The sequence below is a fragment of the Pteronotus mesoamericanus genome, unplaced genomic scaffold, assembly GCF_021234165.1.
Source record: "Pteronotus mesoamericanus isolate MK-2021 breed Mesoamerican mustached bat unplaced genomic scaffold, CSHL_Meso_final contig_20, whole genome shotgun sequence".
Classification (NCBI taxonomy): domain Eukaryota; kingdom Metazoa; phylum Chordata; class Mammalia; order Chiroptera; family Mormoopidae; genus Pteronotus; species Pteronotus mesoamericanus.
The window spans coordinates 95610829-95636429 of record NW_026555085.1 but is presented as its reverse complement, the minus strand read 5'-3'; the positions used below and the strand labels follow the sequence as shown (position 1 = coordinate 95636429).

The following is a 25601-nucleotide window of genomic DNA, read 5'->3' as shown; positions in this document are numbered from 1 at the left end:
ATAAAATTTTTACTGTACGCTTTTATCAATGTCATCAAAAGCACTTAGCCTCTAACACCAAGAGGGTAATTTAATAACACTAAAGTTTCATAATATTTAACTGCATATTAATAATTATAAAAGTATAGAAAATTTTACATTATACATATTTTATTTTTTATATTTTATACTACATAATTTGCAATTATCTATGTACTTTTCTAATTATGAACATGTATCTAAATGTATGTCAATGTATCACGATCTTGAGGATTTTACACAATAGTGGGTCCAGGTATACAGGAAAAAGTGTGATTCCTTGCTTGTCCCTATTTGGAATATAAGAGTTGCATAACAGAAGTGTAAGTATAAGCCAAATGCATTTAGTTACTTAAAAAATCCTTCCAAAACACATGGATATTAATGTCTGCAAATTCTGTAAAGGACTAAGCCAGGAATTGATGAGTAGCAACAAACAAGAAGGGAGCGTGTTTGTTGACAAGGACAGCTGAAATGACTAATCAGAAGATGTGGATTCTCCTGACTGCCACAAACCACCTGGTGACCTTGGCCAGTGTAATTAACTAACATTTACTGGGAATCATAGGAAACTTTCTACATTGAAGATAAGAAAAAGATACGGTTCCAGCCCACAATAAGTTTATGAGCTGATAAGGAAGATAAGACACACAATTACAACTTACATATGGCAGAATGAGGCTAAGGGAAGTACAAACCAAACACAATGAAAACTTAGACAAAAGAAAGGCTACCTTCTGCATGAAGAGGAGAGAAGAAAGAAAAGGGACAAACTGGATAAGGAAGACGATGTGTCTCAGTGAGGGAGTTAGGGACTCTAGAGCAGTTGTTCTCCACAAGGGACAGTTTCGCACCTTTCCTCCCACCACACACGGGGACATTTAGGAACGCCTGGAGACATTGTGGGTTGTCGTCACTGGGGAGTAGGGGTGCTACAGGCATCTAGAAGGTAGGAAATGCTGCTAACCATCCTAAATGCACAGGATCATCACTCGCAAGAAAGAATGGTTCAGCTAGCAATGCCAAGAGTGCAGAGGTTGAGAAATCCTAGTCTAGAGGAAGTAGGAACTTTAAGTCTGGAGTTTTAGAAAGCAACAATAGGTCGAGATGGGAACTTTTACTCACTTATACTGCAATGAGGTAAATGGGAGGAAACTATCCACAGTGAGAGTTTGTAGAAAAGAGAAGCAGGCAGCTGATAAAATCCTAGGCAATATTATCTCACTGGCAAAATGAGTTCATGTCACAAACCCTTTCATAGTTAAAATGTAGGGGCTAGATGACTGTTCTCAGAAACTGTGTACTCAGGAAGACAGATACTAATGAGGTGGTAAGTCATTTTGTTCCCAAAACATGAACACCGAAGACACATTCCAATCTGCAGCAGGGAAACATGCATGTGAAATAAGATTTTCATCTTCGAATCTGTTATAATTTGATCACAAAACTACACTACTGTAACACAAGAAAAAAAATTTAGAAGAAGGAGCAGAAGGAGGAGGAGGCTTGTGAAAAGAAAATAAAAGGAGGAAACAGGAGAAAAAAGTTGGAAGGGAAAAATGACAAGAGAAAGAAGGGAAGGGGAGGGGAGAGGAGGGAAGAGGAGGGAAGGGGAGGGCCAAAAATATATTCTAATTAAAGGAAGGCACGTCTTCGTTTCTTTTACACGACATAAGATGAAGACAGAGTTACAAAATTACAGTGCATAGTTTTATAAATACACACATACATGTATATACGTACATATATACACACACATATACATATACATAAGAAAACAGGTCCTAGTATTTTTGCCATGACAATACCGGACACTGTTATAAGTATGCAAATGCATATACACATATATTTTAGAAATAATAGAGCTTATCTGGGAAGATGTCCAGCAGAAAGTTATTCATTGACTTCTGTGAACTTGACTGGCCTCCGTCACCCAATTTCACCCCCTCGTGGAGTCAACATACCTGATAACATTTGTGGAAGCTTCATGGAACACTGAATGAAAGAGCTTCAGGAATAATCAGGGGGCTATAAAGGATGTGCTTCCTCCAAGCTACAGCCAGATCACTCACCTGTCCAAGAGCAAGTTAGGAGCAAATAAGAGCTTCCCTGGGTGCTCCATGGAGCGCCAGACGAGACCAATCATCAGGATCTCTAGCCAGGCACATTCCAAAAGGTGGACCTGATCATGGAGGGCCAAATCCACAAAGCCTGAAACAAGACAAGAAAAACCCTGCTGACTTCAAAAGCCGTCATTCATCACCAGCGAAAGGAACACAACCGGGGATTTGACCAGTAGGGCCTATTTTCTGTGAGCACTCCCTTTGGGTTAGAAACAATGGCAAGTGCTTCTTGTACACAATTTCCTTTAAACTCTTATTAATGCAACAACTCCAAGAGGTAGGAACTGATGAAGATACCATGTTGCAGATAGGAAAACAGATGCTTAGAGAGCTTACATAGTTGTTAAGGTCAGAGGTGGAACTATAATCTCCAAAAGCTACACCCTTGAGCACACTACCTCTTAGGAGCTGCAATTAATTATAGACTTTGGATCACATGACCAAATAAATACAAAGCATTAAATTAACAAGATGCCCATAAAGTTGGCAGCTCTCCAATCAGGCCCCTGTTCTTTCTCCCTGAGGCATCCTACAGAGTCTATTTCCTTCCCCACTCTCTCTGCCTTCAACCTGTAACTCTCTCTTGTCCATGAGGCTGGCTCTAGGAATCCCATTTTTCTGTGTCCTTGTCTTCATTTTCTCTCTCTAACATTATACTTCTATTAGCTATGTATACTTGTTTTTACTAAAAAAACAAAATATAAGTTTACTTTCCCTAAACAATCAAATATTGATACTTTGCATACTGGATGTTCCTCTTGGCGGGGGTTGGGGTGGGCGGGGAGGGGGGTTTGGAGCTATCACTGGACCGGTACTAAATGATTACCTCATCATTTCTTGTATACTTAAGCGCCATCTTTTACATAATCCTTACTGCCACATTGGTGAGGTTCCACATAGACAGACACATATAGCGTAAGCTAGAGAAAGTCCTCAGTCTTTGCCCCTCTAGCTCTTTTCCCATAATCAAGCCTTGTCCATTCTAGTTTTGAAGTAATGCGCAAGTTCTTCCTCTCCTTCCTGTATTCCAGCTTTTACCATATTAATTCAATTCCAAGAGTCTTTAGCTTTTTTATCTGACTTTAATGAAGCAAAATTATTTTGAGACTGATCCATCTTGTTGCACATGTGAATAGTTGATATTTTTCATTGCCAAGTGACACTTAACTGTACGGATATATCCAATAAATAAATATAACTTACTTATCTTTCCCTTTGACATTTGGGTTGTTTCCAGTTTCAGGTTATTAGAAAAGAAGTTGTTGTGAGCAATCTCTGTACAACTTTGTGTACAGATGTGCTTTCATGGCTATTGAGTAAATACAGGGTAGAGCAAAAGTGGTAGGTTTACAGTTGTTTGTATGGAAAATAATACAATCATTAATACATAATAATATAAGAATAAACTGTTTCATGTACTCACAACTATAAACTCCTTTTGCCACACCCTGTATTTAACAACATGATGCCTCGATCATACAGTACGTGTATGTTTAAGTTGTTAAGAAACTGCCAGACTGTTTTCAAAAGCAACTGTTCCATTTACCTTCTCACCAGCAATAGATGAGAGCACCAGTTTCTCCACATCCTCACCAATACTTGGTGTGGTCATTTTTTCAATTTTAGATTTTCTGGTACATATATCACACTGACATTGTGGTTCAATTTGCACGTCCTTAATGACTAATGATGTTAGGCATCTTTTCATGCACTTCCAACAGATCATTACTTTATACTACATTCACGTTAACTAAGCAAGCACTTGTAAATCCTGCTAGACTGTGTACTCATGAGAAGCACAAGATGCATGATTCTATGAAATTTTGCTTTTTCAAATTCTAAATTCATTGCATCTTCTTCTCCATCACTCAGCCATTCAAAGGCCCAAAACGAAACAAGTGTCTTCCCACTGGAAGCACCGGGTTTTGCTCACATAAAGCAGGACTTGTAACAGAAGAGAGAATGGGCAGCTTTGTTCATGAGAAAAACTAAAGAATTAAAAAATAGTGATTGCCAGTTATAAATGTAGTCATTGGGATATAAACTGCAGCACAGGGAATAAAGTCAATAATATTGTAATAACGACGCACGGTGTCCGATGGGCACTAGGCTTATTAGGACAATCACTTGCTAAGTTATATAAATGTCAAATCACTATGTTGTACAACTTGAAATTAATATAACATTGTTTGTCAAAAGAAAGACTCATAGACACAGACAACAATATGGTGATTGCCAAAGGGAAGGCGGTGGGGGGAGGTAGAAGAGGGTGCAGGGGGGAGAAATGGAGACAGAAGGAGACTGACTTGGAGTGGTAAACACGATACAATATACAGGTGATGTGATGTAGAACTGCATATCTGAAACCTATATAATTTTATTAACCAATGCTACCTCCATAAATTTCTATATATGGTCTGGCACAAGTAATGCCCCCTTTTATTACAAAACCTTTTATTACAAAATCATAAGCATGTAATTCTGTAACATACACAATATCACACTCAAGCACACCATATGACATTTTAGCTGAAATGTTCAAATTAGAACAATATGTTATCGCACCGATACTATTACCCTACCAACCACATTCAAGCAGAAGTTATCTCTGTTGGGGGGCGGGGGGAGATGCGTGTGTGGGGGGGGGGGGGCATTGTATCTGGACAACCTGCAGCTATTTATTTGCCTTTGGAGTGCATTGGATCAAAATGGACTAGCTTTGCTCTAAAAGAAATACTGCCAGAGGCAGCAGCAAATGCTCCTTCCTCTCTCCCAGTGCCCAGTGTCTCCTGGGATAAGCCATTCTGGTGAGCACTGCTTGTAAGGAAAGGTCTTGGGGAAGTTTTAATTCTCTAAGATTTCAACCCAATCTTTTGGGTGAAGTTTCATAATAATAATGTAAATTAAGCTCACTTTCAGAAATGTTAACATTCAAATCTGAGGTCTTTTCTTTCACTGTTTTATGTGGGAAAAAATATGATCATGTGATAATGTCACCCATGATAAAACCTACATCATGTCCTTTAATCCCCTCCATAAACCTTGAATAATCGCAAAGGATGAGATTTGGGGGTGTCTTTGGAGAGAACCGCAGCTTGTCATAGAACAAGTTGATTTTGGAAAACCAAAGAAGTACTTTCTGGTGGCAAGCTTAATATTAAACTGAATCATGCTATTTAATTCCCACTTCAAAACTTCAGTGCTGTTTAAGTTGGACAATTTTAGTGGTCTTTTGGGAGCTTCAGAAGCTCACCATAACCATTTGTACCACACAAGCCTGGTGATTATGAAATCTGTCTGAAGTATGTCTGTTAGTAATAGTTTTCACTCCAAATCCAGCAGAACCGGGTTGGGCCCTTCTGTTGACATGAAGAAGGTCTCTCAAAAAGAAATAGTCTGATTATCTTTCCCATCTGCGCATATTGCCTGCGGACAAGGGTTATTGTACCTCTTACATCCGTGTCCTCTGCAAGTTCCTGAGGGGAGTGTGCAAAGAAGAATGTCAATTTACCACAATGAATGTGAGGGCAACTGAAGGAAGTTACTAGGTGGAGCGTCTCATTTCTTCAGATCTACTGGTTTCAACATTACTTTTACCACACAGGAGCTAAATACCCTTTTGGTGTGGAATAAATATCCATTACTACTTTCAATTTATAACCAGTGGAGAAAAATAATGCAATAAATCTTAAAATTATATTGGCCCAACTACCCACTGACATCACATCAATCCCTTCACTTATATTCCTTGCAAACAGAAAAAATGCTCTAATATGCAGTATCAACTGGGTCTGCTATGATAACTTAGAGACATTCAAAAATGCCCTTCTTAAGCGCTTGCATGTGCTGCCGGTATGAAGTTGGGGGCAGCAGCATTTATGGAATATTAATAGAAGCGTCAGAGACAGGTGGCACAGTGAGAGGGATCTTGCTCCCCAGTCACTTAGGGACTCCCATCTTAGTGACAATGACAAGGGAGCTGTGGGCCTGCGGAATCCACAACAGTGAGAGAGAACACATACCTAAGAAGCAGTAACAATAGTTGATTAAAACCAAGTGAAATCAGATACAAGAAAATTTCATTTTACAAAATAACATTTTAAAACAAAATTAATGTGGGTTTTTTTTCCTATTCTACACTGACAGGTCCAGTGTTAGAATATCCAGAGATAGAATATCCTGGAAACAACAGACATGCCTCAGGTCTTCCTCCCTACCTTCCATGTGGGCAGTGATTTTTCATAAAAAGACCCTTCTCAGACATCCAACCACTCACTTCCAGCCTCATCACCGAATAAAGACATTCCTGCCTCTGTCCTCCATTAAAAAGTAACTGTTTTTCTTTAAGATTTTTAACTAAGTTTTAACTTGAAAAGAGCTCGTGGCACATCTCCCCACCTCCCTTGGGCCCCCTGAGTCCCTCAGCCCTCTTCCACACTCTACTAGAAACTGCCATATGAATTGCTCTATTTGTCTTGTCACAGAGGAGACCCTTAAAGCCTCATCCATTCTCCCTGGATGTGGTAAGTCTCCTAGAAATGGTATGAAAAGTATGCAGGGATCCTTAAGCAAAGTGACTAATATAATACAAATGTGTGTAAAGTTCTGCACTACTGTATAATAAAAGATAAATCAGAGTGGCTCTTAAGTAGAGGTATGACAAAAAAAAAGCAGGCACTACAGTGATATTTCTTATTTGTGCGGGATACAGTCCACAGAGATGCAAAGCAGAGTAGAAAGCCTGTAAATGAAAAAAGCAACTGTTCTCAGAGAATACTGTCTATAAAACTAGAAGCCAGGTGGCGGATTCTCTTAGTAAATCCACTGGGAAAAAATTAGTTTTCTGATCTTCAAAAAAATTAATCATCTTCTGTCACATGATGGCCCCAATGTTCCCTAAAATGTCATGTATGAAACTGTCCATTGCATTCTTTCTGCATTGCTTTAACTCAGTGGAAGATTGAAAAAAAATTCACCTCTTTCCCCCTTGATGTCTAACACTCAGTGTGAAAATAGAATAATTTTAAAAGAAAAAGGAAGAAAGAGAGGAAAGGAAGGAGGGAGGGAAGGAGGAAGGAAGAGAAAAAAGAAAAGGAAAGGAAAGGAGGAAGGAAGGGAGGGAGGGAAAAGAAGAAGGAAGGAAAGAAGGAAGAAGGAAGGAAAGAAAGAAAGACAGACAGAAAGAAAGAAAAAGAAAGGGAGGAAGGGAGGGAGGGAGGAAAGAAGAAAGGAAGGAAGGAAGGAAGGAAGGAAGGAAGGAAGGAAGGAAGGAAGGAAGGAAGGAAGGAAGGAAGGAAGGAAGGGAGAAAGAGAGGGAGGGAGAGGAGGGGAGAGGAGAGGAGAAGAGGAAAGGAAAGAAATGGAAAGGAGAAAAAAGAAAATAAAAGAAAGGGAAAGAGAAAAGAGGGAACATGAAATTATAGCACAGTCTCAGCTACAAGCTGAATAAAAGCTGGGATTTCTAGGAGAAAGCCTATAGAACAGATAATGTCAGAAGAAACTAGAACCCAATTCAAATGCTAAGCAGTCTTCTTATCCTCCATTTTGTAATTTTTTCCCCTTGTTCTCCAGAAAACAGAAACTTAACGCCATACTATAGACCATGGACCCCGTGGTATAATTGAATATGACCTTTCTCCTTCAAATAAAATCTTGGGTTTTTTTTCATATGCCAGTCCCATTATAGAGAGACCCATTAAAAGCATGATACTCATTCTATAATACTTCAAGATATGTCTAATAACATACAAGCATTGATATATTCTTCTCTATGAAATGAGTTTAATCCATTTAAACAAATAATGTCATGTACTACTCTAACTAAATATGTACCATGTTAAAAAATAAAATAAATAGTAATAGAGTCTAACTAGTTTAGAAATACTGTGAGTCATGGTACAAGAGCATGGGAACTATGTCACCATTCCTGTGTGAGCTCTGGCCTCTCTCTGCTACAACCACCGAGGCGTGCAGACGCGCCCCTCCCCCTGCCCCGCACACACCCCACCTCCAATGCTCTTAAGCAACGGCCATACTAAATACCCACCTGGTCAATACCAAGCTGATGCTTTGTTGAGGCTGCAATACCCTCATCCTCAGGCCTGATTACTAGGTACTTACAAGTCACCTCTTTACATGGGACTTGTTTGATTGTCTGGAGAGCATCCCCACCCCGCAACAGAATGAGGAGGATGAAAATAATGATAAGACTATGAACCAACAAGTCAAGTAGTCCTGGCTTGAAATTCCTCTGTGGCCCATGGCCAGTTACTTAAGATCTCTGCAAGCCCTTCCATCTGTTAACTGCAGATGGACTCACCTCTCTTTAGGGTTACTGTAAAAATTAAGCAGTTAGCAAATGTCCCAGAGTACCAGAGTCACTACTCAACAAGTGCGAGTCCTTGAGCCTCCTTTATCCAAACAGCCTCCTTTCTGCCAATAGAAGGGAGCACTATTTTTGCAAAGCAACAAGAGAAACGTTTTTGTTTTAAAATATTTTCTATCTAGAATTTCAAACTGAAATTGGGCACGTTTGCCCCGACTGAGTCACAATTTTATGTTGTATCTGCTGTTTATTGTTTTCTTTTTATTTATACATAAGAATAACTAATAAAAAGGATAAAAGACTTCCTGGACATCAAACAGTTCTTACAAAACAACATTTTTATGATTTAAAAGTGGAGAGAACGAGAGCATGTGGATTATATTTCTCCTAAAACACATACGTGAAAAAATGAGGGAAAAAAGCACGTTTGGGGTTTTATTATACTCAAAGCATTTCAAGATGTTTAGCAAATCCAGAATGCAGCTGCATTCTTACACCACCAGGATAAACGATTAGTTGTTTCCTACTGAACTCAGCAGACTTTCACGCCGGGTCTGCTGCTGCTTCCTTGCCTTGGGGTAGAGAGAAGGAACCCATTCCCGGTGGTGACTACCTGCCTCAGGGGACAAAGCCGGAGCTCTCAAGACAAATGCTAAGCAATAAAAGCCAGTGGTAAGTGAAGAACTGAATGTGACAAATTTGATATTTTAAAAATATGTCACATGTAGCACAGTTGACAGCCAATTACCTGAGTAAAGATTGAAGAATTCAGTTTAAAGCTTTTAAAATAAACACAAGGTACTGGTTTTTACAGTTAAGGGTGCACACCACAAATGCTCCTTAGGAAGATGACCATATGTTAAAAGAATCATGGATAATGAAATTCCTGATATCTATACAAATTCACAACCTTTCAATCTTGACAATGCAGCCTGGGTAGAGTACCATGTTTTGTTTGTCCTAATACTGTGGAGATGTTTATGACATCCCTCACAATTCCTTCAGAACAAGGCAACAGAGCTTCACGCATCTGACTCCAAGAATTATTTCTACCTAGACAGATTGCAAGATGTTGTTTCTATGGAACTTTCAAAATAAAAACTAGCATGTCGTTTGTGGTAATTCTACGTTCCCATTTTTATTCAAATGCGATAGAAAAACCAACAGAGGGCCTTCTTGGAGGGAGCTGAGGTAGGTCCTGAATTAAATACAGAAGATTGTTTTTCCTCTGGAAAAATCTTCGGTACCATGAATGGCCTACTCATTGTAGGCTTACCCATGAGGAAAGAAATCCAATGACAAACAGGTTTCAAGTTTACTTAACTGTTGCTTGGTGTAAATCCCCTCTCAGAGCTACATTCAAGGAACCACATTCCTTATAAAGTTCCTGTGAAAAATTATTAGACTAACCCACAGAAATGTATTCGGACTCTACTTCAAAAATTTCCCAGTAGGTTTTCCTGCTCTAGACATGAGCTTACATTTATTGTTGAGTCATCATACGTGCTTCTGGGTCTGCATGCATGCATAGGATGTATTGCCCATCTGTTGCTATTTAATTATATTTACACATCAATGTACAGGATGTACAAAGAGTGAATGGAAATAAATTTTCTCTGATTTACAGAGGTAATTATAGAACTTCTCTGACTAGAAACAAAAAAATAAATAGAGCTATATTGTTAAAGCACCTCATGAGTTTAAGGTTTAGAATTATAGATTGTAGAATATGTAAATAATTACAATACAAAGAAAGAAATTATCCTTGATTTTAATTCATGAAATATTTCCTTAACCTTTATTCAGTGATTTAATTTACCACACACTTTTAAATGGTTAGCTATATATTTTCTTATTTTTCAAAGACTGAATGTATCTTAAATCTGATCACAGCACATATGAATTTGTGAAATGCTCAGTAACTTTCTTTAAAAATATATGTTCTCAGCCCTGGCTGGTGTTGCTCAGCCGATTGAGTGCTGGCCTGTGAACCAGGGGGCTGCCAGTTCGAGTCCCAGTCAGGGCATACAACTAGGTTGCAGGCCAGGTCCCCAGTGGGGAGCACAAGAGAGGCAACCACGCATTGATGTTTCTCTCCCTCTCTTTCTGCCCCCCTTCCCCTCTGTCTGGAAATAAATAAATAAAAATTTTTAAAATATGTTCTCATATTTTGCAGTACATTAATATGTCATTGTATCTCTTGAAAAGGGGCAGGTGAAGACATTAGGCTGCCCCTCTCATATACACATTCATTTATTTGGCAAATTTACAGGAAAAAGTTTTCCTCTCCTAAAGAATAGATGTGCTCTTTTTGGTTGGAAAGGAAAAACAAGAGACCTTATTATAGATTATAGGAAGCACTGATATTAATATAATGCTCAAGAGAAATAACAATTTTACCTGTTTCCTAGAGAATTATTGCCTTACTCTGACTTTTTTCTGACCTCACTTTTGACTGTACTACTGAATTACGAGGCACCTTATATCAGATTCTACAAACTAGATAGAGGAATAAGTCATTAAAATATATTAGAGGAATAAGTCATTAAAGTATAAGTCATTAAAATATAAAATATGCATTTGTTTTCACAGATGCATAATTATAATTTTTTTCTCCACTTAACGACATGTAAGGTATGTAATGACAGATAAGAAAGTAATCTGTCAGGAGAAAAGAATTAATTTCACAGCTATATAGGACTCCAGAAAGAAAAATAAGTCAGGACTTTCATACATGAAGATAGACTGGGGGTGGGGAAAAAAAAAAAAACTTTCCATCAGAGAAAACAAAGCAGATGGCAACTCTACCTTGTTACCAACTCCATCTGTATTATACTCAGAGGCTTGGTTTATGAAGACATGGTTGTCATGACAATAAGCATTTGAGAAGAGTTCTGGAGATGCTGATGAATTTGAGAGTGTCTTTTAGCATCCTAATTTTCCAAACACACACAAAAAATCCCAACACTCCTATCCATCAAATAAACAATTCTATTACCTTTGTATCTATTGTATTGGCTACAATTATTCTTTATTGATATTATAAAATTTTGCACTCTCTCATGTCAAAATCCTCCTTTCCTGTGATACAGCAAGCTTGAAGGTAAGATAATCTTTTATTTTTACTCAGCAAAGGCAATTGTATTAAGTACAATTTAATTTTTTTGTGTGCAAGCCCAGAAAGAAATCAATTTCATCTTAAATAAGAAAGGGAAGACAATTAAAAGAAATAATTTTTCAGTTTCTGTGAGTTGGTTGCAAACTAAAGAAGGGAAAAAAATTATTAGACGATAAAGTCCTTAAGGTTGTCCTATGATGTGCTTGTCAAATGGACAGGAAGGTCAGCGCTGTGAAGCGATTCTGAGTCCCCTGTGAAGAGCATGGACTGGCTGCATTTGAAAAGTCAACAAGCACTTGTCCCTCAGAACATACATTTTTTCCTGTCTACTAGAATCAGACCTACAGGGCATTTCAAATAAGATTGTCATCAGTCTTGGTTTTCCAGATAACTCTTTGCTCCCAGTGAACACTACAAATGTCATCAACACAAAGACCAAGAGGGAAGCAGACAATCCTTTTTTTAGAACAAGTCCCCCAAAACAAATGGATGACAAGGCTTTCTTCCTACCTCTACAGGCCCCAGTCCTTCAAGACAAGCAACACTGATGACTACCTTACAGTTTTAGGGAGTGTTTTTTGAAACACACACACACATGCACAAACAAATTTTATTTTAAAAGCTACAGGAACACCTAATCATTGCCAGTGACTCAGGGACATCTAGTTCCAGAATGAATTAGGAGCTTCTAAAAGAGAAGTTTATTCTCCCCCTTTTTACTTAAATTTAGAATGCTAAAATATGAGTTTTACAAGGCAAAAAGATCACCAAAAAGTAAAAGAAATGCCGACTATCTGAATCACATAACAACACTTCTGCTGAGAAAGGAGAGGCCAAGGTCTGGGCCCCATACCAAAGAAGGGGAGGGCAGCCGATCTGGGGCTGGTGGGGCCTGAGAGGTGTGGTCTCATAAGCACATGGGAGGTTGATTTAGAGAAGTTTGAACCTGCTCTTCTGGTCTTCCCATAACCCCTCCACCTCCCAAATCCTTTCCTCTCCTACCTTGGCTCTGAGGGCAGTGAGCACCAGCCTTATATACACATTGTAGAAAGCCGCTGCTGGGGGATTAGAAAGCCAGAGACTGTTTTCCTTTAGCCCTGGTAGAACCTTTTATAAGCACATCAGTTTCTCCCCAGGCCATTAAACAACCACTCTAAAAACAAAGTAACTAACTAGATGAACCTAAGGGGGAGATTCTCCAAATGCCAATTACCTTCAAAACAAGAACAATTCCGTTTCTTGCTAGCTCAACTTGGCTTGTGTTCTCTCTTTAATGTTGACTTTCTAAGAATTATGACAGGAACTATAGAAGTGTTTCTTAATAAAAATAAAAAGTAAACATATTAGTTTTGTAGGGCTGCTATAATGAAGTACCACAAACTGAGTGGCTTATCATAGTTTGAAGAAATAGTTTGGAAGCCAGAAGTCTGAAGTCAGAGTGTCAGCAGGGCCATGCCATCTCTGAAGATGCCAGGGAGAACCTGTTCCATGGCTTTCTCTTAGTTTCTGGGGCGGCTGGCAATCCTTGGCTTTTCTTGGCTTATACGTGCATCACTCCAATTTCTGCCTCCATCGTCACATGATGGTCTCCATGTGTCCATGTGTCTTCTTTTTTTTGTAAACACCAATCATATCAGATCCGGGCCCACGCTCATCAAATATGACTACCTCATCTTAACTTGATTGTATCTGCAAAGATTATTCCCAAATATGGTCACATTCACAGGCAGTAGGAGTGAGGACTTCAACATATCTTTGGGAGGAGGGGGTGCAACTCAACCCGCAACAGGAACAAACCACAAACATTTTACCTCTTACGTGGTCATGTTCAATACTGACCAAATAGTAACTGAGCGTCTTCAACACATATAAATTTGGCATGTGGGTACTGTGGGTACAAAGAGGGCAACACTCTGATTCTCAAAAAGCTCATGACTCATGACTCTTAAGAGGAGGAAGGACAATGAACATATGATATAATGACATGTGTTGAGTGTTGAAATACCAGAAAGTCTCTGAGGAGCAGGCACTTAAGAAGAGGTTATTCCTTGGGCGACTACATGTGCTCTTCCCTCTTCCCAGTACATTCTTCCAATGACTTCAACTCTCACAGCATCAAGAGCAAGTTCTTACACCCATTGTACTTCTTATCTGTATGTGTGTTTTTGTTTATTAGTATCTCTCACCGGATTGGAAGCGGATTGAGCACAGAGACTATGTCTTGATAGCACTATACCTGCAATGCAGTGTCTGGCTGATAAAAAGGCCCTTAATAAATACTTGTCTAATGAATGGGGCAAAAAAGGTAAATAAATGAATGCGTTGAAGATGGTGTCAGCAAGTTATCTTCTAGTGGTAGGTGCAGCAATTTGAAAAACTTCTTGTAAGAAGGTCTCCAGTTTGTCAGTGAAGGAGATGCAATCTTCTATTGAGAAGGATAAGGAGGTCATAGGACAGGGTGTTAGAGTCACATAGCACAGGATTGAAACAGTCAGTATGGAAACAGGAAGAAAGTAAGAGTGAGAGAGAGACTGAGAGAGAGAACAAGCTAGAGAGGCAAGTAGAAAATTGGAAAACTTAGCTCTTATGCTCTCCAGTCTAAAAATAAGTCTAAATATGGTCATAGATTAAAATATTAATGTGTCTTTTCTTTTAACTGAAAAATTGTCCTTTTGAGTATACTGTCACTTGTCTTAAAAAGTCAACATAATTTATGTATAAACCCATTTTTTTAAGGAATAAGAAGTGAAATTTAAATTCCCAATACATTTTTTTTTACAAAGAAAAATATTTAACAGCTGTCATAAATGCAGTACTCTGGAGTACTTTGAAGCACAAATTAATTACAGAAACATTAATGACTTCATTATTTTGAAGGCCTACTACGTGCCAGCACTATTTTAATGTTAGGGACAAAAAAAAACTTACTGTATCTTGGTCTCTGACATCAAAGCTAAGAGAGAAGCAGTCTAATTGAAAGAGGATTGGAATATAGTACCTAAGACCTCACTGGGAACTATAGTGGGCTCAATGAAAACATACAGGACTGGCACCTAGAAATCTGAGAAAGACTTCCTCAGATTTCTAAAGTGAGTCTTGATGGCATATTTAATGGAAAGAGAGACAAAGCCACAGAGAGATCAGAGAGTACGGCGTGCCCCTGAAACTGTCTGTGGGCCAGATGTGCAAGGGCACAGAAAGTGGAGGGAGAGGTTGTCAGGAGTGGGCGGCAGAAAGAAGCAGGGGCCGGACAGGGCTAAGAGGTTTAGACATCACCCTTGAGGCAAAGAGGAGCCATTGGGGGATTTTAAAGTTCTGTGTCTTAACTAGGTTAAAGGCAAGGAGAATGAAGAGAATGAGACCTTTTGTTGAGGTATTAAGCGAGACGAATTGTAACTGATGAGATGTAAAAGAGCGAGAGAAGAAATCAAAGATCTCTTTAGTATCTGGATGGTAGGAGTGGCCACTGTGATAGGTAGGTATCCATTAGAAGCAAAGGTTCATGGCAGGAGGCAGTGAGCACTGGGTTGAATACATTTAATCTCAAATTCCTATGGCATAAGCATATAGAAAAACCTAGTTGATTGCTGACATAAAGGTCTCAAGCTGAGCAGCTTTGGATATTATGAGGAAATAGGTGAAAAACTGATGGGGATGGGTGATACCATCTAGAATGTGTATACAGAGAGAAAAGAGACAAAAATGTCATGAAAAATGCCTTTGCATCAAAATGAAGCCTTTTTTTTTTTTCCCATACTGAAAGCAATGACTTGATAATTTAAAAAATTCCCCCAAGGACATTCCCTTCTGACATTAAAAAGAAAATACAGCATAGAGCTGGCATGTGCTTTTCTTTCTTTGTATTCATTATGTCCAAAGTTGTTAAACAGATGTCCAGCAAAGGAAAAATAAACATCTGTTATTTACTATTGTGAAAAAGAGCAACTCTGACCATGCACATGATTTTTTTTTTCATCAAAAATACTCAATAGTAAGAATTCATAAGGGGCAAAAAACACACCATCCTGATCCCTTCTACTTTCTCATGTTCAGAGATGAGAAAGAATTATGTTCTCTCTCTTGAATCCAAAGGGGCTGATGTGGGGCGAGGGAGCCCCAGCTCCCAGGAGCCTTCTGAGTTTGTGTCCTCCCTCCCCACTGGCCTTCTGTGGGTGTCAGCTCGGAGCTGTCCACTGCTCTCCTCTGAGGGGACCCAGCAGGGCTATGGGGACATTTTTTTCCCACAAAACTGGTGAGTAAATTGTCAGCCTAGAATGAAATTTGAGGAAAATAAACCCAAAATTACTTTGTCCATTTTGAGTTTTTGGAAGTATAAGAATTTTAAACATACCTATTTTTTCTTCTATATTTTTATCAATTAAAACTAAAGGGAATATCCATGCCCACGAACTTTCAGTTGGTCTGATTTCTCACCTATACTCCATTGTCATACACCCACAAGGAGCAGTTTTTGTTGTCATTGTTATTTAGTCTTTCTCTTCCTACCACCTCGGAAGCAGCTAGGAAATCCAACAGGGAACGACAGGCCAGCATTCCTCTTCACACTTTCCACCTTGCCTAGGGTCAATGGTCAGCCTTTCAAATCAGTGTCCAGTCCAGCAGGAGACGTTAAACCAGAACTGGAGATAGGCACAGAAGTTACTTTTTTTGATTCCAAGAAATAGTACTTAGCACAAACCTAGCTTACATTTAACAGTGAAAATATGAATCTATCTTTAAGATTGTAAAGTCTCCTATCTAAATATTTCCAGTCACAAATGAGAATATCTTGGGATCACTCGCAAAAAACAAAACAAACACTCTCACTCCCCCGCCAGCCCACACACACACACACACACACACACACACACACACACACACACAAAACCAATGGCACATACACCAAATTAGAAGTAAGGTTTATGAATATTGAGCAAGGCAGAGGAGTGGCAATCTTTTCTTGGATATAAGGACATATAGATGCCATCACTAAAATGATGTGTATTCTTATTCTGTCTATGACAACAAGACTAGTGATGGGCTGAAAGAGAATGGACTGATTCTGAGAAATCACCGATTGGGCTGTCTTGCTCAGGCAATGCTGGACTGAAGAAAAGCATGAGCAGAATTACTGCTTTCGAAGAAGACCTAATTATATTTTATATTTATATAAAGAGAAAAATATTTGTTAGCTACCTTCTTACAATTCCACATGTTTCAATAGGATTTTTAACTTTTCTAATGTAGAATGAGATATGACAAAGATGCAGTGTGCAGTAGAAAGGACAATGGGCTTTGTTGAAGCCAGCTTTGCCATCTAGTTACGTGATGTTCAGTGAATTATTTCATCTCTGGACCCAAGCACAATGCCTGCTCTTAATGTATGTTCTATGAATACTTTCAAATAAATGAATAAATTTCTCTAAGCTACTGCTATTTCATCTGTAAAATGGAAGTGATAATATCCTTGCAGTATGTTATAGTGAAAAATAAAAAGTATATAAAACTAAAAAGTACATAAATAACCAATCATATTGCCTGGAGAATACTGGAGATCAACAAATAAATGGTAGCTATCATTGCTTTCATTTCTTTTAATAACAAAAAGTGCCCAATATTATGCAGATGAAAATTTTTCTTCTCATATCCTGACCATGAAATTCACCATCTAAGACCTATAGATTGAAATACATTTATGATAGAGTTCTTAAACATCTTTGTGTCACTTGGAAGTCTGGATAAATCAATGGACTCCTTCTCAGAATAAGAATCGAAGTGCATAAAATAAAATATTTTTAAAAATCACAAAATGACACCAATAATACTGAAATCCAGTTCCCTTTAAGAACTCTGTATGTTCACAAACCCCAAGTTAAGAACCTCTGATATGGGATGAATAGAAGTCAGGATTTCCTAGATGATCAAAGGTTACTGGTAACTTTATGAACATCACATTACAATACAGAAATCCTCTTCCTTTCCTCCTTTTCTTTCTTTTTTTTTTTTTTTTTTTTTTTTTGGAATGCCTTCATAAAATTACTGAAGAACAAAGAGAATATTATTAACTATTGGGGATTCTTTGTACATGTGAGACAAAGAGACCTGGAAAAAAATTAAGGTTTTAATTCAGATCTAGTAAAACAACTGCTATTTAGGAGCATGTACAAGAGTTGGCCTTAATGACTCACTTTCAATGACTCACTTCATAAGCTATTAAGGGAAATGATTAATATCCTTAGTTAAATAAAGGACGTCTGTAAAAATTCATCAGGATTTGAAGACTAAAGGTAAAAGGCAAGCCTTAAAAAGATTACTAATTTAATGAATTATAAAATGACTTTGAAATATCAAAAAACATTTTATATACTTTTAAAAGATTGTAAAATCTGTTAGTAAGAAATTTTGCATGAAATAGATAGGTAAACCTTCAAAAATACATGCTTCTCATCTTTCAGATTTTTCATAAAGATTTGTCGGATGTGTGAGGTGTTCTCTGAACATAAGTGGCCAGCTGAGGATGGACCAGGAGGACCAGGCCACCCCCTCAGTCATTAATGTTGACACTGCCATTATGGGGGGTCAGAAAGGATGAGGTAAGAGCTGCCCACCCAGCCCACTTCTAAGAACTTCTATAAATTCTGACCAAGGCATCTCAGGCATCAATAGAAGTCCAATTTTAAGACTAGAAATTGATATCAAAACCAAATCATCTAAAAGGTATGCAGCTTTGTGAAAGGACTCTGCTTTAAATAGAATAAGAATGTAAAGAATACCTAAGCTTCAGAAGGTAAGCCGACAGGAAGAAAACAGGTCTAAGTCACAATATACATGAAGAATCTTGGCTCTTATAAGAATCGATTATACTTGGTTGAGTAGATCAATGATATAGTCTCTATTTGGAATCTGCAAGACTGTGCATGATTAATGACATGCTTTCAGAAAAAAAAAAGTGTCATTGGTAAACTGAGCAAGGTTTCTGATCCTTTTTCAGGCTTTCCCTAGTTCTGGAAGATATTACATGTCCAATGCATGACTTGCTAGGTCATCTCCAATTTTGGACTTACTAGAGAGGAGAATATGGCCTACTCATTTTGTCTTTCCTCAAAGAAGCAAGGGACTGTGCTTTTCACAAAACTGATATTCAAAAAGTTTTGAGTGAATGTTTGCAAGGAGCTAAGAACAAATAGTGAAAAAGGAACAAATGAACACTGATTGTATTGGCAACCAGGAAGGTATAGCTTGCTGGGCTAGGCCTCTTTATCTTTGTGACCCATGTATGAAGGGTGTATTTACACACAAATTTTGCCTAAACATTTAATATTTCCCCAAATCAGGATACTTCAGAGAAATAATAAAGATAAAAATGAGATAAAGAAGGGTCCTACCTACAGAGAAAATCTAAAAGAAATGCACCTGAAAGCAAGTCATTGTCCTAATAAACTTACTAACAGGTGGCCAGAGAGGCTGCGGATTCTCTCGCCACTTTTGGGAGGCTTCCGGGACACCTCCAAGGGCTCTTCCCCTCCACTGGGCTGGCAGTGGCTCATTTCCTCATCTTTCAGGATAATAGCATCTCTAAAGTTTTCCCATTCCCTCTTACTTCTTTATTCCCCCTTGTTTTTCTCTTCTACTACTCCATCCAATGTCGTTTCAGCAAAGTGAACATGATTTAAATTTTGAACTCTAACAAAAATTTCAAATCACGTTAGCCCTGCTAAAAGCACAGTCAATGTCAGGAAATAGGCAGAGAGTAGAAAGACAGTTTGTTGAAAATTAGCTTAGCTTCTTGGATCTCTCAGCTTCCAGCAATCACAGCCATTCGGCACATTACTTCTCAGGGTGTGTTTTTCCCCTGAAGCCTCAGTATTAATGGTCATAAGGCGTTACACTTTGAAGCTCCTACAGCTGTAATGTTAACCCTCTGGGATACTTTGTGTCTTTTGTCTCATTTTGCAACACAGGAACTGAGATTGAAAAAAACAAACTTTATGTATATCAGAGTGTAAAAAGCATTCCAAATTTCCTAAGGTTTCCACAAGAAAATATCATGTCACTAGAGCACCATAGTTTGAGCTTGCAGTTACCTAATGGCTTGTTTTCCTTCTTGAATGATCTACCACAGATCCTTTTCTTGATTAGTAAATTATATGGTATGTGAATTGATAATAAATACATTCATACATATATACATACATACATACATACATACATACACTGTGAGAGAACTCAGAAGCCAGATACAATGTAGTCCTCCTTTTCCAGGGACAATATGTTCCAAGACCCCATGCCTGCAAAGGCAGATTGTACCGAAGCCATACTACTATGTTTTCCCTATACACACACGCCGATGACAAAGTCTGATTTATAAATTAGGCACAGTAAGAGATTAACAGCAATAACTAATAATAAAATAGAACAGTTATGCCAATGTACTATAATAAAAGTTTTGTGAATGTGGCCCCTTGTTTCAGGGGATCCCTTGCCGAAGGCTTCGTTTAAGCTCAGTGCTTTCTGGCATAACACAGTCTCATCAGTTGGAATGTGCTTTCTGTTCATGTTTTCCATCCACAAATTGAATGCTTTTTCCATATTAACTAAACACTTCTCATGCACCGTGGCCATAACTTTCACAGTTTGAGGTGTGACAGCAAAACTAGCACAGATTTCTTTTTCCTTCTTCACAATATCCTGTATAGAAGATTCATTCTTACCATAGACCTTAGCAACCTCAGTATACAGTTTTTTTTTTTCATTCCTATGAAGTCAAAAAGTTTCACTTTTTTACTTAAAGGAAGCAACTCTATGGCTCCTCTTTGGCACATCCAAGTGGCTGACATCACCACTGTTGTGCTTTCATAATTAAATAAAATAAGGGTGACTTCAACCCAAGCACTGAGATCCTGCAACAATCCAGCTGATCACCAAGACAACTACTGTGTGACTAAGGGGTGGGGAGTGTCTACACGTGGCTACTCTGGACAAGAGGATGAGTCACATCCTAGGTGGGGATGGAGCAGGACGGCTTAAGGTTTCATCACGCTACTCAGAATGGCACACAATTTAAAACTTATAAATGGTTTATTTCTGGAATATTCCATTTAATATTTTCAGACCATGGTTGACCCTGGATAACTGAAATTGCAGAAAGCAAAACTGTAGATAGGGGGGATAACTGTATATCAATACTGATTACCCCCAAAGACTGATCAAATCTAATCTTATCAACTGGATTTGGGCAAAACAATGAACAGTGAAATGCTCTTCACATTGCACATTTATTTTGCCATTTTGTTTTTGTTTTGGCCAGGGCTAAAAAGGCATTTATATGTACAGGGAGACAGTAATTGCTTATAAAAGTTTCTTGTAGCCCCATTTTGCCTGCTGACATTAAGTATTAGAATGACACCCTTAGATGGGCTGGAAACTTTCATACCACCTTCATTTCCTTTGTCCTACCTGTTTGAAATGACCTAAAAGATCAGCTTCTCTGTACTTTACTCTGAGTGTGACACTTAGGGATTTGCTCAGACAAACCAATATAACAAAAAAAAAAAAGAGTCATCCCTCAAATATTTATTGAAGGGCTATTCAAAGCACTTCATTAGGAACTAAAATTAATGCACTTTAATTAATTTATTTGTATGTTGAGATGGACCTCAAAGTTCTAAATTTGCCTTGTATGTGCACGTGTTTTACTTTATTGTTATTCTGATATATAAAGAGCTATATAACGTGGTCTTGGATTATTGGTGTCAAAATAAGGCACTGGAAGATTGGCATGCTATCCCAAAGCACGACCTATAAACTTAAAGAATTTGGGAGGAGAGAAAAATCAATGGGACACAGATGTATAAGGCAGAGGGGTTTGGTGCCACCCATCAGACATGGTGGAGATATAAATGCAAACATAAGGACATAAATGAAGACAGCAGGGCAGAAGGGAGGTGCATTTTCTGCAGAGGAAGCTACATGGAAACCACAAGTAGAAATGTGTGTCTGGGCACATGCAGAACACATCTAGAAGACAGAGAGTGGTTGCTCTGGGTGAAACATAAAGTGTGTGTTGAGTGAAGAAATTATTTGCCCAGGTGGAATGGAGTCAAATTAGGGCGCATCTTCCTGCCTTGCTGAGAAGTGTGAAGGTGACTCTGCGGTAACCACTGCAGGTGGCTATGCAGTCCTTTTTCTCAGAGGCAAATAAGGACATTGTTCCATACATACTATAAAGACTAAGAAAACAAGCTGCTTATAAAAAGATATTAATGTTCTTGATAAGCAAGGTCTTTCCTCAAAGGCCACTGCAGTGGAGATAGATAAGATGCGGTGTGACACAGCTGTGGGTACTTCAGTGTGTGACCTCTGGGATACATGGCCTTGGCTGAATCCCAGCTCAGCCATTTCATAGTGAGGAAACTCTGAGAAAGCTGCTTAGCATCTCCATGGCTCAGTTTCCTTATCTCAGGGAGAGATTTAAAAAGCCCCTTTCTCAGAGGGTTACCACGATGAGTAAATAACCAATAAATATGAAGCTTCTAGAACAGTGCCTGATACCCAGTAATCACTCAGTATATACTTGTCTAGGGCTGCTTATGCTCATCAGAATACAGAGCAGAGACAGAGATTACATTTGGAAAGCTTACAACAAATTCAGTAGAGGCTATTTTTTTAAATGCCACAGTTCTAGTCACAAAGCGTCAGGATTAACATCTTCCATATTATGTGGGACAAAAAAAATCCCTTTACTTAATTGTCATGTTATGTGAGTGATCTGAGAACAATAAGGTCATAATATATTAATTCAATCTAGGTAAAAAGTAATAGGATTCAACAGTTTCAGCAATTTAGACCCTCTGCTGGTCTACATGTATGTTGGAGACTATCTTTACATTGACTTAACAAAATTAAGGAAATTAAGGAATGCATTCCAACTCAAGAATCTCATCTCATAAACTTTTCTGGAGCTGAAGACTCAGCTAGGAGATTCATCAGAATACTCAGGAAGAGGTGTGATATTATTTTTATAGAGGAAGAATTTACCAAGCCACTATATAATCTTTAAAAAGATGCTATTACCATCCAGAGTCTCAGTTTTATAAAAAGTAATGGTAAAACTTCCGACAAATACACCTGACTTGATTGTTCTGAAAATACAATGAAGAAAGAAAGGAACATACAAAGATTGATTTCCATTTCTTGGAAACTCATATGTAAATATAGACATATTCTTTAAAACTAACTTAAGTTTAAGCTTTTAATTCTGTTGATTCCACAATTAAACCTAAACAACAGGCAAAAGAGATATTTATTTGTACCCTCAGTCCTATTTGGGGAAGAAATTATACATGTTTATGAGACACCCAAGTAACAAAGCTATAGATGCCTAAATGATAGACATGGTCTACTTTTTGTAATTAATAATAATAAATAAAAAGCCTATTAAAATAATAACAAAATACAAAAAGGACAAATCCTGAAAGCACTATCAACTGGAGGGACTTTGGCAAATTCCTGGAAGAGAGATGACTGATGGATGAGGAACTGAAGCCCCGCAAAGCCCTGAAATGCGAGAGCGGCTGCTCACCACGAAGCCCACTGGCGGCCAGGCTGAGTGAGGGGTGGGAAGCAGCCTCTGGGCACATGTAAGTCATCTGCCTGCAAAAGGCCAAGGCTCCCAGAGTCTGAATCCTTCCCCGTGGGAGAGATGGGCCAGGCAGCTACCCTGACCTACTCTCTCTCCAAACCATAGCCTACCCGACAAATGGGACCCAAGAGAGAGTACGCACACACCTGTGCACAAAACAAAAAATGAAGGTGAAGAAAGGGAAGGGAAAAGGAATAGAGCATATGCTCTCTATTCTAGATCTTCCACAGCAAGAAATCAAGATATTCTGCTTGATGCTGATAAATCAAGAATAAGAGACACAGGCAAATCAATGAAAATATGGCTACGGCCACAAGCAGAACTGGTTAAAAGTGGTGTCCATCATCAAAGAGATTGAAGGGAAGTTGACAGGAAGGACTCTTACAATTTTCATTCAATATCCATCTGCACTTCAATTTTTTTTTGCCTTGTGCATATACTTAATGAGTTTTGCAAATATAGGTCTTCTTAAAAAAAACTTTTGTCCACAAAAATGTGTTTTATACTTATTTAAATCCACTTTCACAATCTTGTTGATATAAACTTTTTTCCATATCTATATGTTTAAGGTAAACCCATAGAAATTTAAATAAACACAAATAGTTATATGGGGGAGAGGAAAAGAGGGAGCTTGTTTGTCCAATGAACAGCTGTTTGTTCCAATATACAGGAAAAGAAGAGAAAAAATGGTTTTGCTTAAAATTTTGACATCTTGTTCATCATGGATTTTTGCACTACTTTTAATTTTTTAAACATGCACTAACTTATTATTTGTCTTGATAACTGGATGTTTTGGCTCCTCCTTCAATTTTGTGCCCAAAGCAAGTACTCCACTAATCTCCTCCCAGACCAGCCCTGCCCTGCTATCAAAGTGAGCAAAGGGTACCCCACACTTTCATACTATACTTTCATTCTCAGCTGTGATGACTGCAGTGTTTGCGCCGCCTCAACCCACCATACCGCACATATAAATAGCATGCTTTAAAATTAATAAAAGAATTACTTGATCAAGAGAATTAACTTACTAGTATATCTAATGTCCAAGGGCAGGCAGATGCTCCATTCAAAGCTTATAACCGTTACTCCACTCAACATTGTATAATAAGGCTGATATCTAGACCTGACAAGTCCTTCAGGAGATCCACTGACAGTATCTATAGATCATGACCATTTTCAAAGAGATATTCCCTGGTGACAATGTATCTGCACAACCCTCTCCCCAGCACAGAGACAGGCAGGGGTGCAATCCAGCCTCGGTGAGCAGCACATAAATGTTTATGTGGAGTAATAGGCTTTGTTTGTTTAGTACTTTATGGTGTGATGTTTATAGATACAATGATACACTATTTCATATCAACCTCATTAGGTAGGAGTTGTCATCTCCCATTTTAATGATGAAGAAACAAAATATGAGTGAGCTTAAATTACTTGTGCAAAATTACATAAGGGACCAGGCCTTGAATTCAGGCTTCAGGGTCAATATTGTTTCCTCAACAGCTGTCTCAAAATATCTAAGTACAGTGAGCTAATGTGAGATAAAAAAAGAGAGAAAACTTAAAATTTTCTAAATATTTGTTAAAAATGTCTGAGATTTCAGCATGAGTAAGGGTTACTTTGTAGGACCAAGGGTGATACAAACATAGTGTATTTCTATAAGAAATTAAGCAGCTTATTTAATCAAGAAAAGCATCCTCAATTCTGAGATAAAGAAGCAGAATCATAGGAATAACCTTTGTCAATAGTAGCCCACCAGTGCTCAGATTGTTCATCCAAAGGCGGGAGGCGGGTACTGGAGTCAGGCGGTCTACACAGGCCCAGGAAGAGTACGATAACAGAGGCAAGTATCACTTTGTGTTAAAATTCTCCATTTCCACATACAGATTTTAGCCTAGCTTTCAGTGTCAAAATTTATTACCAAATTTGTTCTTTCGCATGTTTGGCTCTAAAATTGAATTCTGCTTAGATATATTAATTACTTCCTCATAGTTGAGTTTGAAGGCTTTGCTTGCTTTCTATGAAAAATCTTTGTTTTCCTCTTAATCCATATTTCTCAGATGATAAGAGAATATCATGACTGAGGAAAATTAGCCTTATTAAAGACATCCAATGAGAAAACAGACACACTGATTAGATTATTAGAAAATCTTCCTGTAACTAGAAGGATGATGAGATACTAAAAACACAATCAAGGATGACAGCAAAAGTCTCCTTTACTGCCTATTTAAAAGAATAGACAATTATCTTATATAAAATGGTCTTGAGAATCTTTCTAAATATACCAGGCTATTCTTCTCTGTAGTTTTGTTCTGTTTCTTATTTATTTGTTTGATTATTTCTTTCTTTCTTTTTCTTTTTTCCTAATCTTCAGAGAGAGTT

The 25601-nt window shown here is 38.2% G+C and overlaps 1 protein-coding gene across 2 annotated transcripts in view; it reads right to left on the bottom strand.

Moving 5' to 3' along the window:
* ESR1 (estrogen receptor 1) overlaps positions 1-25601 on the bottom strand; it is a 236558-nt gene that overhangs the window by 63366 nt on the left and 147591 nt on the right. For both annotated transcript variants that reach the window (XM_054570126.1, XM_054570125.1), the window contains one exon: positions 2091-2229. In XM_054570126.1, the coding sequence (XP_054426101.1) occupies positions 2091-2229 (139 nt within the window). The remainder of the gene's footprint in view (positions 1-2090; positions 2230-25601) is intronic.